The 17958-nt window shown below is 35.5% G+C and overlaps 1 protein-coding gene across 1 annotated transcript in view; it reads right to left on the reverse strand.

Moving 5' to 3' along the window:
* The window catches only part of LOC137424414 (lysine-specific demethylase 5C), a 192450-nt gene that overhangs the window by 87775 nt on the left and 86717 nt on the right, over positions 1–17958 (reverse strand). The window contains exons 16-18 of the mRNA XM_068111843.2: positions 17740–17921; positions 17419–17543; positions 17171–17321 (exon numbers count right to left, since the gene is read on the reverse strand). Of these exons, the coding sequence (XP_067967944.2) occupies positions 17171–17321; positions 17419–17543; positions 17740–17921 (458 nt within the window). The remainder of the gene's footprint in view (positions 1–17170; positions 17322–17418; positions 17544–17739; positions 17922–17958) is intronic.

A 17958-nucleotide genomic window follows, 5' to 3' on the forward strand; every position in this document is an offset into this window, starting at 1 on the left:
CTTGGCAGTGACGCACGCTGAAAGAGAGTACTCAGTTTTCACTCTGGTTTCTTGTTTGTTGTACACCGCTCCTTTCCTATGCCATCTCCAGGCATTGCAAATCGTCATTGCCGGGCACCAAAGGGGGCTCGGCAGTGACGCACGCTGAAAGAGAGTACTCAGTTTTCACTCTGGTTTCTTGTTTTCTTTCTTGGTTGTCCGGGCGATATCTCAGCCATCCTTTGAGCGAGGAAGCTGAAATTTCGGCACAGTAGTGAGCAAGTCCTTTGTCAAATACGGTATTTTTTGTTTTTTGAATAATCAATTAATTGAGGAGTTATTTAATTATTAGCGTTTAATTAAGTACTTATTTAATTAATTAAATTTCATTTCTCTTCTGACCATTATTAACTCAGGCACCTTTTGAGTTAGGAAGCTGATATTTGGACATGCCAATGACCAGGTGATTTGGCTGCAAAGGATATTTTTGATTGATTAATTAATCAATTAATCGATTAATTATTTAATTATTCGATTAATGACAAAAAAATTTTTTTTTTAAAGTTACAGATTCTGATGAAATAGTGGTAGTTTATGTGTTCTCTGACCAAATTGATTAATAATTTGATTTTTTTATGATTATTATTTATTTATTTTCATTATTAATCATTTATTTATTTTCTTTCTCATTTGGCCAATATCTCAGGCACCTTTTGAGCTGGGAAGCTAATATTTGGACATGAGTGACCAAGTGATGTGGCTATCAAGGATATTTTTGATTTATTGATTAATCATTTAATCTATTAATTATTTATTGATTAATCGATTAATTATTTATTGAGTAATCAATTAATTATTTAATTTTTTATAAATGACTTATTTAATTAAATTTCTAAAAGATACATCTTCGGATGAAGCACTAGTGGTTTAGTTATGCGATTAGCCAATTGATTATGAAAATATTTTGTGATAATCTTTTATTGATTTTAATTATACAATTAATCAATCAATTAGTGTACACCTCTCCCTCCCAATGCAGCCTCAATGAGCTGCACTGCGGTATTGCCGGGCGCCAGAGGCGCCCCGGCAATGCCGCGCTGCAGCATATTTAATTATTTGGCATGGGGCGGTGTACTTTGAATGTATGTGTACTTGTTTGTTTTCTTGTTTCCTTGGTTGTCCGGACGATATCTCAGCCATCCTTTGAGCTAGGAAGCTGAAATTTCGGCACAATAGTGAGCAAGTCCTTTGTCAAAAACGGTATTTTTTGTTTTTTGATTAATCAATTAATTGAGGAGTTATTTAATTATTAGCGTTTAATTAAGTACTTATTTAATTAATTAAATTTCATTTCTCTTCTGACCATTATTAACTCAGGCACCTTTTGAGTTAGGAAGCTGATATTTGGACATGCCAATGACCAGGTGATTTGGCTGCAAAGGATATTTTTGATTTATTAATTAATCAATTAATCGATTAATTATTTAATTATTCGATTAATGACAAAAAATTTTTTTTTTTTAAAGTTACAGATTCTGATGAAATAGTGGTAGTTTATGTGTTCTCTGACCAAATTGATTAATAATTTAATTTTTTTATGATTATTATTTATTTATTTTCATTATTAATCATTTATTTATTTTCTTTCTCATTTGGCCAATATCTCAGGCACCTTTTGAGCTGGGAAGCTAATATTTGGACATGAGTGACCAAGTGATGTGGCTATCAAGGATATTTTTGATTTATTGATTAATCATTTCATCTATTAAGTATTTATTGATTAATCGATTAATTATTTATTGAGTAATCAATTAATTATTTAATTTTTTATAAATGACTTATTTAATTAAATTTCTAAAAGATACATCTTCGGATGAAGCACTAGTGCTTTAGGTATGCTATTGTACACCGCTCCTTTCCTATGCCACCTCCAGGCATTGCAAATCGTCATTGCCGGGCACCGAAGGGGGCTCGGCAGTGACGCACGCTGAAAGAGAGTACTCAGTTTTCACTCTGGTTTCTTGTTTGTTTGTTTTCTTGTTTCCTTGGTTGTCCGGACGATATCTCAGCCATCCTTTGAGCTAGGAAGCTGAAATTTCGGCACAATAGTGAGCAAGTCCTTTGTCAAAAACGGTATTTTTTGTTTTTTGATTAATCAATAAATTGAGGAGTTATTTAATTATTAGCGATTAATTCAGTACTTATTTAATTAATCAAATTTCCTTTCTCTTCTGACCATTAACTCAGGCACCTTTTGAGTTAGGAAGCTGACATTTGGACATGCCAATGACCAGGTGATTTGGCTGCAAAGGATATTTTTGATTTATTAATTAATAAATTAATCGATTAATTATGTAATTATTTGATTAATGCCAAAAAAAAATTTAAATTTAAAGTTACAGATTCTGATGAAATAGTGGTAGTTTATGTGTTCTCTGACCAAATTGATTAATAATTTAATTTTTTAATGATTATTATTTATTTATTTTCATTATTAATCATTTATTTATTTTCTTTCTCATTTGGCCAATATCTCAGGCACCTTTTGAGCTGGGAAGCTAATATTTGGACATGAGTGACCAAGCGATGTGGCTATCAAGGATATTTTTGATTTATTGATTAATCATTTCATCTATTAATTATTTATTGATTAATCGATTAATTATTTATTGAGTAATCAATTAATTATTTAATTTTTTATAAATGACTTATTTAATTACATTTCTAAAAGATACATCTTCGGATGAAGCACTAGTGGTTTAGTTATGCGATTAGCCAATTGATTATGAAAATATTTTGTGATAATCTTTTATTGATTTTAATTATACAATTAATCAATCAATTAGTGTACACCTATCCCTCCCAATGCAGCCTCAATGAGCTGCACTGCGGTATTGCCGGGCGCCGGAGGCGCCCCGGCAATGCCGCGCTGCAGCATATTTAATTATTTGGCATGGGGCGGTGTACTTTGAATGTATGTGTACTTGTTGTACACCGCTCCTTTCCTATGCCATCTCCAGGCATTGCAAATCGTCATTGCCGGGCACCAAAGGGGGCTCGGCAGTGACGCACGCTGAAAGAGAGTACTCAGTTTTCACTCTGGTTTCTTGTTTGTTTGTTTTCTTGGTTGTTTGTTTGTTGTACACCGCTCCTTTCCTATGCCATCTCCAGGCATTGCAAATCGTCATTGCTGGGCACCGAAGGGGGCTCGGCAGTGACGCACGCTGAAAGAGAGTACTCAGTTTTCACTCTGGTTTCTTGTTTGTTTGTTTTCTTGGTTGTTGTACACCGCTCCTTTCCTATGCCACCTCCAGGCATTGCAAATCGTCATTGCCGGGCACCGAAGGGGGCTTGGCAGTGACGCACGCTGAAAGAGAGTACTCAGTTTTCACTCTGGTTTCTTGTTTGTTTTCTTGTTTGTTTTCTTGTTTCCTTGGTTGTCCGGACGATATCTCAGCCATCCTTTGAGCTAGGAAGCTGAAATTTCGGCACAATAGTGAGCAAGTCCTTTGTCAAAAACGGTATTTTTTGTTTTTTGATTAATCAATTAATTGAGGAGTTATTTAATTATTAGCGTTTAATTAAGTACTTATTTAATTAATTAAATTTCATTTCTCTTCTGACCATTATTAACTCAGGCACCTTTTGAGTTAGGAAGCTGATATTTGGACATGCCAATGACCAGGTGATTTGGCTGCAAAGGATATTTTTGATTTATTAATTAATCAATTAATCGATTAATTATTTAATTATTCGATTAATGACAAAAAATTTTTTTTTTTTAAAGTTACAGATTCTGATGAAATAGTGGTAGTTTATGTGTTCTCTGACCAAATTGATTACCAATTTAATTTTTTTATGATTATTATTTATTTATTTTCATTATTAATCATTTATTTATTTTCTTTCTCATTTGGCCAATATCTCAGGCACCTTTTGAGCTGGGAAGCTAATATTTGGACATAAGTGACCAAGTGATGTGGCTATCAAGGATATTTTTGATTTATTGATTAATCATTTCATCTATTAATTATTTATTGATTAATCGATTAATTATTTATTGAGTAATCAATTAATTATTTAATTTTTTATAAATGACTTATTTAATTAAATTTCTAAAAGATACATCTTCGGATGAAGCACTAGTGGTTTAGTTATGCGATTAGCCAATTGATTATGAAAATATTTTGTGATAATCTTTTATTGATTTTAATTATACAATTAATCAATCAATTAGTGTACACCTCTCCCTCCCAATGCAGCCTTAATGAGCTGCACTGCGGTATTGCCGGGCGCCGGAGGCGCCCCGGCAATGCCGCGCTGCAGCATATTTAATTATTTGGCATGGGGCGGTGTACTTTGAATGTATGTGTACTTGTTTGTTTGTTTGTTTTCTTTCTTGGTTGTCCGGGCGATATCTCAGCCATCCTTTGAGCTAGGAAGCTGAAATTTTGGCACAATAGTGAGCAAGTCCTTTCTCAAAAACGGTATTTTTTTTTTTGATTAATCAATAAAATTGAGGAGTTATTTAATTATTAGCGATTAATTAAGTACTTATTTAATTAATCAAATTTCCTTTCTCTTCTGACCATTAACTCAGGCACCTTTTGAGTTAGGAATCTGATATTTGGACATGCCAATGACCAGGTGATTTGGCTGCAAAGGATATTTTTGATTTATTAATTAATCAATTAATCGATTAATTATTTAATTATTCGATTAATGACCAAAAAAATTTTTTTTTTTAAGTTACAGATTCTGATGAAATAGTGGTAGTTTATGTGTTCTCTGACCAAATTGATTAATAATTTAATTTTTTTATGATTATTATTTATTTATTTTCATTATTAATCATTTATTTATTTTCTTTCTCATTTGGCCAATATCTCAGGCACCTTTTGAGCTGGGAAGCTAATATTTGGACATGAGTGACCAAGTGATGTGGCTATCAAGGATATTTTTGATTTATTGATTAATCATTTCATCTATTAATTATTTATTGATTAATCGATTAATTATTTATGGAGTAATCAAATTTTTTTTTTTTTTATAAATGACTTATTCAATTAAATTTCTAAAAGATACATCTTCGGATGAAGCACTAGTGGTTTAGTTATGCGATTAGCCAATTGATTATGAAAATATTTTGTGAAAATCTTTTATTGATTTTAATTATACAATTAATCAATCAATTAGTGTACACCTCTCCCTCCCAATGCAGCCTCAATGAGCTGCACTGCGGTATTGCCGGGCGCCGGAGGCGCCCCGACAATGCCGCTCTGTAGGATATTTAATTTTTTGGCATGGGGGCGGTGTACTTTGAATGTATGTGTACTTGTTGTACACCGCTCCTTTCCTATGCCACCTCCAGGCATTGCAAATCGTCATTGCCGGGCACCGAAGGGGGCTCGGCAGTGACGCACGCTGAAAGAGAGTACTCAGTTTTCACTCTGGTTTCTTGTTTGTTTTCTTGTTTGTTTTCTTTCTTGTTTTCTTGGTTGTCCGGGCGATATCTCAGCCATCCTTTGAGCTAGGAAGCTGAAATTTCGGCACAGTAGTGAGCAAGTCCTTTGTCAAATACGGTATTTTTTGTTTTTTGAATAATCAATTAATTGAGGAGTTATTTAATTATTAGCGTTTAATTAAGTACTTATTTAATTAATTAAATTTCATTTCTCTTCTGACCATTATTAACTCAGGCACCTTTTGAGTTAGGAAGCTGATATTTGGACATGCCAATGACCAGGTGATTTGGCTGCAAAGGACATTTTTGATTTATTAATTAATCAATTAATCGATTAATTATTTAATTATTCGATTAATGACAAAAAAAATTTTTTTTTTAAAGTTACAGATTCTGATGAAATAGTGGTAGTTTATGTGTTCTCTGACCAAATTGATTAATAATTTAATTTTTTTATGATTATTATTTATTTATTTTCATTATTAATCATTTATTTATTTTCTTTCTCATTTGGCCAATATCTCAGGCACCTTTTGAGCTGGGAAGCTAATATTTGGACATGAGTGACCAAGTGATGTGGCTATCAAGGATATTTTTGATTTATTGATTAATCATTTCATCTATTAATTATTTATTGATTAATCGATTAATTATTTATTGAGTAATCAATTAATTATTTAATTTTTTATAAATGACTTATTTAATTAAATTTCTAAAAGATACATCTTCGGATGAAGCACTAGTGGTTTAGTTATGCGATTAGCCAATTGATTATGAAAATATTTTGTGATAATCTTTTATTGATTTTAATTATACAATTAATCAATCAATTAGTGTACACCTCTCCCTCCCAATGCAGCCTCAATGAGCTGCACTGCGGTATTGCCGGGCGCCAGAGGCGCCCCGGCAATGCCGCGCTGCAGCATATTTAATTATTTGGCATGGGGCGGTGTACTTTGAATGTATTTGTACTTGTTTGTTTTCTTTCTTGGTTGTCCGGACGATATCTCAGCCATCCTTTGAGCTAGGAAGCTGAAATTTCGGCACAGTAGTGAGCAAGTCCTTTGTCAAATACGGTATTTTTTGTTTTTTGAATAATCAATTAATTGAGGAGTTATTTAATTATTAGCGTTTAATTAAGTACTTATTTAATTAATTAAATTTCATTTCTCTTCTGACCATTATTAACTCAGGCACCTTTTAAGTTAGGAAGCTGATATTTGGACATGCCAATGACCAGGTGATTTGGCTGCAAAGGATATTTTTGATTTATTAATTAATCAATTAATCGATTAATTATTTAATTATTCGATTAATGACAAAAAAAAATTTTTTTTTAAAGTTACAGATTCTGATGAAATAGTGGTAGTTTATGTGTTCTCTGACCAAATTGATTAATAATTTAATTTTTTTATGATTATTATTTATTTATTTTCATTATTAATCATTTATTTATTTTCTTTCTCATTTGGCCAATATCTCAGGCACCTTTTGAGCTGGAAAGCTAATATTTGGACATGAGTGACCAAGTGATGTGGCTATCAAGGATATTTTTGATTTATTGATTAATCATTTCATCTATTAATTATTTATTGATTAATCGATTAATTATTTATTGAGTAATCAATTAATTATTTAATTTTTTATAAATGACTTATTTAATTAAATTTCTAAAAGATACATCTTCGGATGAAGCACTAGTGGTTTAGTTATGCGATTAGCCAATTGATTATGAAAATATTTTGTGATAATCTTTTATTGATTTTAATTATACAATTAATCAATCAATTAGTGTACACCCCTCCCTCCCAATGCAGCCTTAATGAGCTGCACTGCGGTATTGCCGGGCGCCAGAGGCGCCCCGGCAATGCCGCGCTGCAGCATATTTAATTATTTGGCATGGGGCGGTGTACTTTGAATGTATGTGTACTTGTTTGTTTTCTTGTTTGTTGTACACTGCTCCTTTCCTATGCCATCTCCAGGCATTGCAAATCGTCATTGCCGGGCACCAAAGGGGGCTCGGCAGTGACGCACGCTGAAAGAGAGTACTCAGTTTTCACTCTGGTTTCTTGTTTGTTTTCTTGTTTGTTTTCTTGCTTGTTTGTTTGTTTTCTTGGTTGTCCGGACGATATCTCAGCCATCCTTTGAGCTAGGAAGCTGAAATTTCGGCACAGTAGTGAGCAAGTCCTTTGTCAAATACGGTATTTTTTGTTTTTTGAATAATCAATTAATTGAGGAGTTATTTAATTATTAGCGTTTAATTAAGTACTTATTTAATTAATTAAATTTCATTTCTCTTCTGACCATTATTAACTCAGGCACCTTTTGAGTTAGGAAGCTGATATTTGGACATGCCAATGACCAGGTGATTTGGCTGCAAAGGATATTTTTGATTTATTAATTAATCAATTAATCGATTAATTATTTAATTATTCGATTAATGACCAAAAAAATTTTTTTTTTTAAGTTACAGATTCTGATGAAATAGTGGTAGTTTATGTGTTCTCTGACCAAATTGATTACTAATTTAATTTTTTTATGATTATTATTTATTTATTTTCATTATTAATCATTTATTTATTTTCTTTCTCATTTGGCCAATATCTCAGGCACCTTTTGAGCTGGGAAGCTAATATTTGGACATGAGTGACCAAGTGATGTGGCTATCAAGGATATTTTTGATTTATTGATTAATCATTTCATCTATTAATTATTTATTGATTAATCGATTAATTATTTATTGAGTAATCAATTAATTATTTAATTTTTTATAAATGACTTATTTAATTAAATTTCTAAAAGATACATCTTCGGATGAAGCACTAGTGGTTTAGTTATGCGATTAGCCAATTGATTATGAAAATATTTTGTGATAATCTTTTATTGATTTTAATTATACAATTAATCAATCAATTAGTGTACACCTCTCCCTCCCAATGCAGCCTCAATGAGCTGCACTGCGGTATTGCCGGGCGCCTGAGGCGCCCCGGCAATGCCGCGCTGCAGCATATTTAATTATTTGGCATGGGGCGGTGTACTTTGAATGTATGTGTGCTTGTTAAATTTCATTTCTCTTCTGACCATTATTAACTCAGGCACCTTTTGAGTTAGGAAGCTGATATTTGGACATGCCAATGACCAGGTGATTTGGCTGCAAAGGATATTTTTGATTTATTAATGAATCAATTAATCGATTAATTATTTAATTATTCGATTAATGACAAAAAAATTTTTTTTTTTAAAGTTACAGATTCTGATGAAATAGTGGTAGTTTATGTGTTCTCTGACCAAATTGATTAATAATTTAATTTTTTTATGATTATTATTTATTTATTTTCATTATTAATCATTTATTTATTTTCTTTCTCATTTGGCCAATATCTCAGGCACCTTTTGAGCTGGGAAGCTAATATTTGGACATGAGTGACCAAGTGATGTGGCTATCAAGGATATTTTTGATTTATTGATTAATCATTTCATCTATTAATTATTTATTGATTAATCGATTAATTATTTATTGAGTAATCAATTCATTATTTAATTTTTTATAAATGACTTATTTAATTAAATTTCTAAAAGATACATCTTCGGATGAAGCACTAGTGGTTTAGTTATGCGATTAGCCAATTGATTATGAAAATATTTTGTGATAATCTTTTATTGATTTTAATTATACAATTAATCAATCAATTAGTGTACACCCCTCCCTCCCAATGCAGCCTTAATGAGCTGCACTGCGGTATTGCCGGGCGCCAGAGGCGCCCCGGCAATGCCGCGCTGCAGCATATTTAATTATTTGGCATGGGGCGGTGTACTTTGAATGTATTTGTACTTGTTTGTTTTCTTTCTTGGTTGTCCGGACGATATCTCAGCCATCCTTTGAGCTAGGAAGCTGAAATTTCGGCACAAGAGTGAGCAAGTCCTTTGTCAAAAACGGTATTTTTTTTTTTTGATTAATCAATAAATTGAGGAGTTATTTAATTATTAGCGATTAATTAAGTACTTATTTAATTAATCAAATTTCCTTTCTCTTCTGACCATTAACTCAGGCACCTTTTGAGTTAGGAAGCTGATATTTGGACATGCCAATGACCAGGTGATTTGGCTGCAAAGGATATTTTTGATTTATTAATTAATCAATTAATCGATTAATTATTTAATTATTCGATTAATGACAAAAAAAAATTTTTTTTAAAGTTACAGATTCTGATGAAATAGTGGTAGTTTATGTGTTCTCTGACCAAATTGATTAATAATTTAATTTTTTTATGATTATTATTTATTTATTTTCATTATTAATCATTTATTTATTTTCTTTCTCATTTGGCCAATATCTCAGGCACCTTTTGAGCTGGGAAGCTAATATTTGGACATGAGTGACCAAGTGATGTGGCTATCAAGGATATTTTTGATTTATTGATTAATCATTTCATCTATTAATTATTTATTGATTAATCGATTAATTATTTATTGAGTAATCAATTAATTATTTAATTTTTTATAAATGACTTATTTAATTAAATTTCTAAAAGATACATCTTCGGATGAAGCACTAGTGCTTTAGGTATGCTATTAGCCAATTGATTATGAAAATATTTTATGATCATTTATATATTTAAATTTCACAATTAATCAATCAATTATTGTACTCCTCTCCCTCCCAATGCAGCCTTAATGAGCTGCACTGCGGTATTGCCGGGCGCCGGAGGCGCCCCGGCAATGCCACGCTGCAGCATATTTAATTATTTGGCATGGGGCGGTGTACTTTGAATGTATTTGTACTTGTTGTACACCGCTCCTTTCCTATGCCATCTCCAGGCATTGCAAATCGTCATTGCCGGGCACCAAAGGGGGCTCGGCAGTGACGCACGCTGAAAGAGAGTACTCAGTTTTCACTCTGGTTTCTTGTTTGTTTGTTTTCTTGGTTGTCCGGGCGATATCTCAGCCATCCTTCAAGCTAAGAAGCTGAAATTTCGGCACAATAGTGAGCAAGTCCTTTGTCAAAAACGGTATTTTTTGTTTTTTGATTAATCAATTAATTGAGGAGTTATTTAATTATTAGCGTTTAATGAAGTACTTATTTAATTAATTAAATTTCCTTTCTCTTCTGACCATTAACTCAGGCACCTTTTGAGTTAGGAAGCTGATATTTGGACATGCCAATGACCAGGTGATTTGGCTGCAAATGCTATTTTTGATTTATTAATTAATCAATTAATCGATTAATTATTTAATTATTCGATTAATGACAAGAATTTTTTTTTTTTTTACGTTACAGATTCTGATGAAATAGTGGTAGTTTATGTGTTCTCTGACCAAATTGATTAATAATTTAATTTTTTTATGATTATTATTTATTTATTTTCATTATTAATCATTTATTTATTTTCTTTCTCATTTGGCCAATATCTCAGGCACCTTTTGAGCTGGGAAGCTAATATTTGGACATGAGTGACCAAGTGATGTGGCTATCAAGGATATTTTTGATTTATTGATTAATCATTTAATTGCTTAATTATTTATTGATTAATTGATTAATTATTTATTGATTAATCAATTAATTATTTAATTTTTTATTAATGACATTTAATAAAATTTCTAAAAGATAGGTCTTGGGATGAAGCACTACTGGTTTAGTTATGCTATTAGCCAATTGATTAAGAAAATATTTTGTGATAATCTTTTATTGATTTTAATTATACAATTAATCAATCAATTAGCGAACACCTCTTCCTCCCAATGCAGCCTCTATGAGGTGCACTGCGGTATTGCCGGGCGCCGGAGGCGCCCCGGCAATGCCGCGCTGTAGGATATTTCATTATTTGGCATGGGGGCGGTGTACTTTGAATGTATGTGTACTTGTTTGTTTTCTTTCTTGCTTTCTTGTTTGTTTGTCCGGGCGATATCTCAGCCATCCTTTGAGCTAGGAAGCTGAAATTTCGGCACAATAGTGAGCAAGTCCTTTGTCAAAAACGGTATTTTTTTTTTTCTGATTAATCAATAAATTGAGGAGTTATTTAATTATTAGCGATTAATTAAGTACTTATTTAATTAATCAAATTTCCTTTCTCTTCTGACCATTAACTCAGCCACCTTTTGAGTTAGGAAGCTGATATTTGGACATGCCAATGACCAGGTGATTTGGCTGCAAAGGCTATTTTCGATTTATGAATTAATCAATTAATCGATTAATTATTTAATTATTCGATTAATGACAAAAAATTTTTTTTTTTTAAGTTACAGATTCTGCTGAAATAGTGGTAGTTTATGTGTTCTCTGACCAAATTGATTAATAATTTAATTTTTTATGATTATTATTTATTTATTTTCATTATTAATCATTTATTTATTTTCTTTCTCATTTGGCCAATATCTCAGGCACCTTTTGAGCTGGGAAGCTAAAGTTTGGACATGAGTGACCAAGTGATGTGGCTATCAAGGATATTTTTGATTTATTGATTAATCATTTCATCTATTAATTATATTTATTGATTAATCGATTAATTCTCACTCTCTGCAGACCTGGACAAAATCACAGACTGGTCAAACAAGTGGAACATGTCTTTCAATCATGACAAATCTCACACTCTTACAATGTCTCTCCGAAAGGACCGACTGGACAACCCTCCCATCTACTTTCTCAACAATCCTCTCCAAGAAGTTCTGTCGCTCAAGCTTTTGGGTCTCACTATCTGCCATGATCTTTCTTGGGAAAACCACATTTCCAAGCTGGCCTCCAAAGCCAGTCGCCGACTGGGCATCCTCCGTCGTGCGAAGTCCTTCCTTGGCACACCTGAGCTCCTCACCACATACAAGGCTTTCATCCGCAGCTCAATGGAATACTGTTCCCCCCTCTGGGCTGGTGCTCCTGCCTCACACCTTGCTCGGCTTCACGCTGTTGAGGCCAAAGCTTTCAGAATCATTGGAATCTCCTGCGATGTAGTCAACGCCGAGGGCCTTTCACTCACTCACCGCAGGCAGGTTGGTGGTCTTTCTGTCTTCTACCGACTCCTCTCCGGCCTTGCTCCCCCAGCTCTCTCTGTGCTCTGTCCCCCCAATATTCCTTCAGGTCGCACAAGATCTGCCTGCAACCCTCTTATGGTTAAACTGCCAAAGTCTAGGCTCTCTGCTCACCTTCACTCTTTCATTCCCCTTTTCTCCCGCCTCTGGAACAAACTCCCCCACTCCCTTCAATCCCACTCCTCCCTCCAGGTCTTTAAAACAGCTGTTCACCACCATCTCTTATCTTCCCCCATCGAAAACCTTGATCTTTTCTACCCCCGGTAATTCACCCCAGAGTCCTTGCAGTGTTCATATGTTTTAATCCTCTCCCACCTCCCCCCAAGTCCTCCCGATGTCCCTGCTCTCAAATGTTGTGTTTGTGTCCTTCCCCTTCTTCCCCCCCTCTTTTGTGTCCTCCCCCCTCTCTCCCCATCTTGTCTGCCGCTCCCCTTGTTTTTTGTGTTTTGTGTGTCGGTTTGTCTTTTTGTGTGATTAATGTTTGCTCTTTCACGAGCCTCGATGTTGTATACAAAAAAAAAAAAAAAAAAAAATTATTTATTGAGTAATCAATTAATTATTTAATTTTTTATAAATGACTTATTTAATTACATTTCTAAAAGATACATCTTCGGATGAAGCACTAGTGGTTTAGTTATGCGATTGGCCAATTGATTATGAAAATATTTTGTGATAATCTTTTATTGATTTTAATTATACAATTAATCAATCAATTAGTGTACACCTCTCCCTCCCAATGCAGCCTCAATGAGCTGCACTGCGGTATTGCCGGGCGCCGGAGGCGCCCCGGCAATGCCGCGCTGCAGCATATTTAATTATTTGGCATGGGGCGGTGTACTTTGAATGTATGTGTACTTGTTTTCTTTCTTGTTTTCTTTCTTGTTTTCTTGCTTTCTTGTTTGTTTGTCCGGACGATATCTCAGCCATCCTTTAAGCTAGGAAGCTGAAATTTCGGCACAATAGTGAGCAAGTCCTTTGTCAAAAACTGTATTTTTTTTTTGGATTAATCAATAAATTGAGGAGTTATTTAATTATTAGCGATTAATTAAGTACTTATTTAATTAATCAAATTTCCTTTCTCTTCTGACCATTAACTCAGGCACCTTTTGAGTTAGGAAGCTGATATTTGGACATGCCAATGACTAGGTGATTTGGCTGCAAAGGATATTTTTGATTTATTAATTAATCAATTAATCGATTAATTATTTAATTATTCGATTAATGACAAAAAAAAATTATTTTTTTTAAGTTACAGATTCTGATGAAATAGTGGTAGTTAATGTGTTCTCTGACCAAATTGATTAATAATTTAATTTTTTATGATTATTATTTATTTATTTTCATTATTAATCATTTATTTATTTTCTTTCTCATTTGGCCAATATCTCAGGCACCTTTTGAGCTGGGAAGCTAATATTTGGACATGAGTGACCAAGTGATGTGGCTATCAAGGATATTTTTGATTTATTGATTAATCATTTCATCTATTAATTATTTATTGATTAATCGATTAATTATTTATTGAGTAATCAATTAATTATTTAATTTTTTTATAAATGACTTATTTAATTAAATTTCTAAAAGATACATCTTCGGATGAAGCACTAGTGGTTTAGTTATGCGATTAGCCAATTGATTATGAAAATATTTTGTGATAATCTTTTATTGATTTTAATTATACAATTAATCAATCAATTAGTGTACAGCTCTCCTTCCCAATGCAGCCTCAATAATAATAATAATAATGATAATGCATTTATTTTATATAGCGCTTTTCAGGAAGCCCAAAGACGCTTTGACAGAGTGCAAAACATAATGCATAGCAAAACATAAAAACAATTGCAAAAAAAGAAGAATCAATAGGGAAATATTCAAAGCACAAAGGAGGGAGAAGGAGAGGACATAGTCAGGGGTTAGATGCTGTGGGTTAAATGTTGAATGCAGTGTTGAACAGGTGGGTCTTGAGTGATGTTTTGAATGTGGTGAGTGAGGAGGAGTCTCTGATGGTGTGAGGTAGCGAGTTCCAGAGGGTGGAAGCAGCGATGGAGAAGGCCCTGTCCCCCCAGGATCTAAATTTGGTCCGGATGGGGGGGGTCAGGAGGTTGGTACCAGCAGAGCAGAGGTTGCGGGTGGGAGTGTGTCTGGAGAGGAGGTCAGCCAGGTAGGATGGGGCCAGGTTATGGAGGGCTTTGTAGGTCAAGAGGAGGATTTTGTACTGGATTCTCTGGGAGATGGGGAGCCAGTGAAGCTTGTAAAGGACGGGGGTGATGTGGTCACGGGTCCGGGAATGGGTGAGTAGACGGGCAGCGGAGTTCTGAATGTATTGGAGTTTATTGGTGATTGTTGAGGGTGAACCATAAACGAGGCTATTGCAGTAGTCCAGACGGGAAGTGATGAAGGCATGGATGAGGGTTTCTGCAGCCACGGAGGAGAGGGATGGACGGAGACGGGCGATGTTTTTCAGGTGAAAGAAGGCTGTCTTTGTGATCTGTTTAGTGTATTTGTCGAAGGAGAGGGTTTGGTCAAAGATGATGCCAAGATTCAATGAGCTGCACTGCGGTATTGCCGGGCGCCGGAGGCGCCCCGGCAATGCCGCGTTGCAGCATATTTAATTATTTGGCATGTGGCGGTGTACTTTGAATGTATGTGTACTTGTTTGCTTTATTTCTGAAATAGATATCAATACTTGATAAAAAAACGAGTTTAGCAGGACAAAAAGGTGGGTACCACAGTGAGGTCAGTTGACACTGACCACAGCCCTCCCTTTCTTTTTGCATTATCTCAATCATTTTATGGGGATAATGAAAGGACATCCATCATTGGGTGTAAGTCTGGCATGTCTGTGCAATGTTTTTTTATACCAAATGTTGAAGCTCATGGAAAAGCAAAGAACAGAACTTACAGAACAGAACAGGTTGAAAAAGGGGAAGCACCTCAACAGTAGGGTAGAGGGACACAACAGATGGACACTGGAAGAAGACTGGGTGAGGGGACAAAATGACAGTAATGGGAAGGGTAGAAGCCAATAACCTAAAAAGGGGTGGGTTTGAGGAGGGTCCATGGGGTAGAAACAATCACAGATAGGGGTGGAAGATGATGTGAAATGGTGGAATATGATGTGAAGATGATGTCAATCCAAGATGAGCACCTCAACTTGAAGCCCGAGAAGGACAAATGAGATTAAATAGCTTCAGGAAGGCAGTTCAACAAATGGAAGAAAACAGGAACAAAAAGAGGAGAGGTGGCAGTCATCTTGAATTTTTGGAGGTTTTCTGGATTTTTGGGGAGGGGGTGGAAAAACATCTGCATCAAGGAGCAGGGGATGGTTGGAAGGTTGAGAGAACAAAGGGAGCAAGACCGGAGATTTACTTGAATTGTATTAACACCACAGGGGAAGGATCGAGCCCAAAACCATGAGGGGCCCACTGGGTATAAGAGGAAAGATAGAAGAAGGGAAAATGTGGTAATTAAACGAGATCTAGACGATTAATTTGTGACTTGAATTAATGCAAGTTGATAGAAGTCAGGAACACTGCTGGGGAGGCTGTTCCAAAGAGGCAGTGTCGAGTAAGGAGGAGGCATGGCAATTGTTAGGAAGGGGAAAAAGGGTAATGCAGAAATTACGACAAGTAGAAATTAAATGGGTATTAGGAAAGTGTGAAGAGGAGGAATAATAGAAACCGAGTTTAACAGAGCACCGACTGCGACAGTATAAGAGGAACAGGTAAGAGACTGCAATGCGGTGGGCCCAAGGTTAGAGATTTGTACCAAATACAAACCTTGTTGTAAGATTCAAATCGACAACTGATACACATATCCACGATATCCTTACATCCACCGCACTCCCTCCATCTCACAATCTCCGAAACCTCATCGTCTTCAACAAACTCAAACCACGATAAAGACGAAAAAAGGAACGCGTACAAAACACAAGTAAAAATAGGGGCAATACCCCTGGAACTCACCTGGTAGAATAAACAGTATACTTCACCGACTAAAGGTATTTTAAACCAATTTCAATGGTTGCTAGAAGACAGGGCAGCAGGTAGAATCATACTGACATAATCATAAGACTTTAAACAAACAAAGAAAAAAATACCGATTTTGGGGGGCAACCCCACCTCCCCCAAACCCATACCTCCTAAGACCCCAATTTTTATAATGCCTTGAACAAACATTGGTACATCATGCGTGATTGAGGTTGTGGTGAAGTTTAATCAAAATTGTGTGTGTAGTTTCTGAGAAGAAAGCAAATACCTATTTTGGGTAGCAAACCCCTGTAATCTCCCAAAGGGGCAGATTTTTTTTAATGCCGTGAACAAACTTTGGTACATCACGGGTGGTGAAGGTTGTGGTCAAGTTTCATCGAAATTGTGTGTGTAGTTTCAGAGGAAAAAAGAAATTCCTATTTTGGGGGGTCAAACTTGGATCCACTTTGACCCCGGGAAACCCCATTAGACCCCGATTTTTTTTTAATGCCATGAACAAACTTTAGTCACAACACAACAAATATCATTTGTGCCAAATTTGGTCGCAATCCCATCAGCGGTTTCGGAGAAGAAGTTTCAAGTGTTTACAGACTGACGGATGGACGGACTGACTGACAGACAGACGGACAACGCGCCATCACATACGCTCCCCTGAACTTCGTTCCAGGTGAGCTAACAAGAGCACAAGGAGAGGGTTTACAAGAGGGACCAAACGTACTTTATCTTTGGCTTACGACTCAGAAGGTGCTGTGCCATCACTTGGCATCGCTCAGCTTCAGTAACCAGCATCTGGATCTCCAATGACAGATCATTGTCAGGGAACTTGAGCTCCTCAGCCTCCTTTAGCAGTGAGCGGAGGTACCACAGGTCTGGACAGAAGCAAAGATAAAAATATTACCATGTGCAAATGAACACGCGGTGTACAAGCCAATAACTACCACGTAAAAAGTGAAGGAGTTTTGATACCTTTACGTTGCTCCCCCACAGCTTGCACTGTGACACGTGCACGGCTCGCCCAGCCGTCAAAAGAACCGGCTCGCTCTTTCAGCTTTTGCAGCATCGCTGGCAGCTCATCCAGTGTGTACCGGTACCTGGCCATAGGTACAAAAATGTGGAGGTTTTTTAAAAATTGCAAGCTGGTTGTGGTAGTCCTGAGATACAATAAAAACACTTGACTCGCAGTTTACAACAGCAGTTTTCAGTCGTCTGACTTGTGCATTCGGATTTGTTTGGGGGGTGGTGGGCATTGGACAGGTAAATAATCTATTGAGGGTAAACTTGCTGTACCGAAGGTAGTGATCCTGTGGTGGACACTTGCACAACTGCACTGCATGGTGGAGGCACACCAGGTGATTAGGACATCGTGTACAGGCCAGTGCAGACAAGAAGCAAGTCGTCTTGCACGTACCACACTGCCGCTCATCATCTGGAAGCAGCTCAAATGCCTCACGCTCTGCCTCAGTTGTCCCCTGCATACATAGATACCATAATTGTGATAACCATTTA

The sequence above is a fragment of the Myxine glutinosa genome, chromosome 4 (assembly GCF_964187855.1).
Source record: "Myxine glutinosa chromosome 4, kmMyxGlut1.1, whole genome shotgun sequence".
Lineage (NCBI taxonomy): Eukaryota > Metazoa > Chordata > Myxini > Myxiniformes > Myxinidae > Myxine > Myxine glutinosa.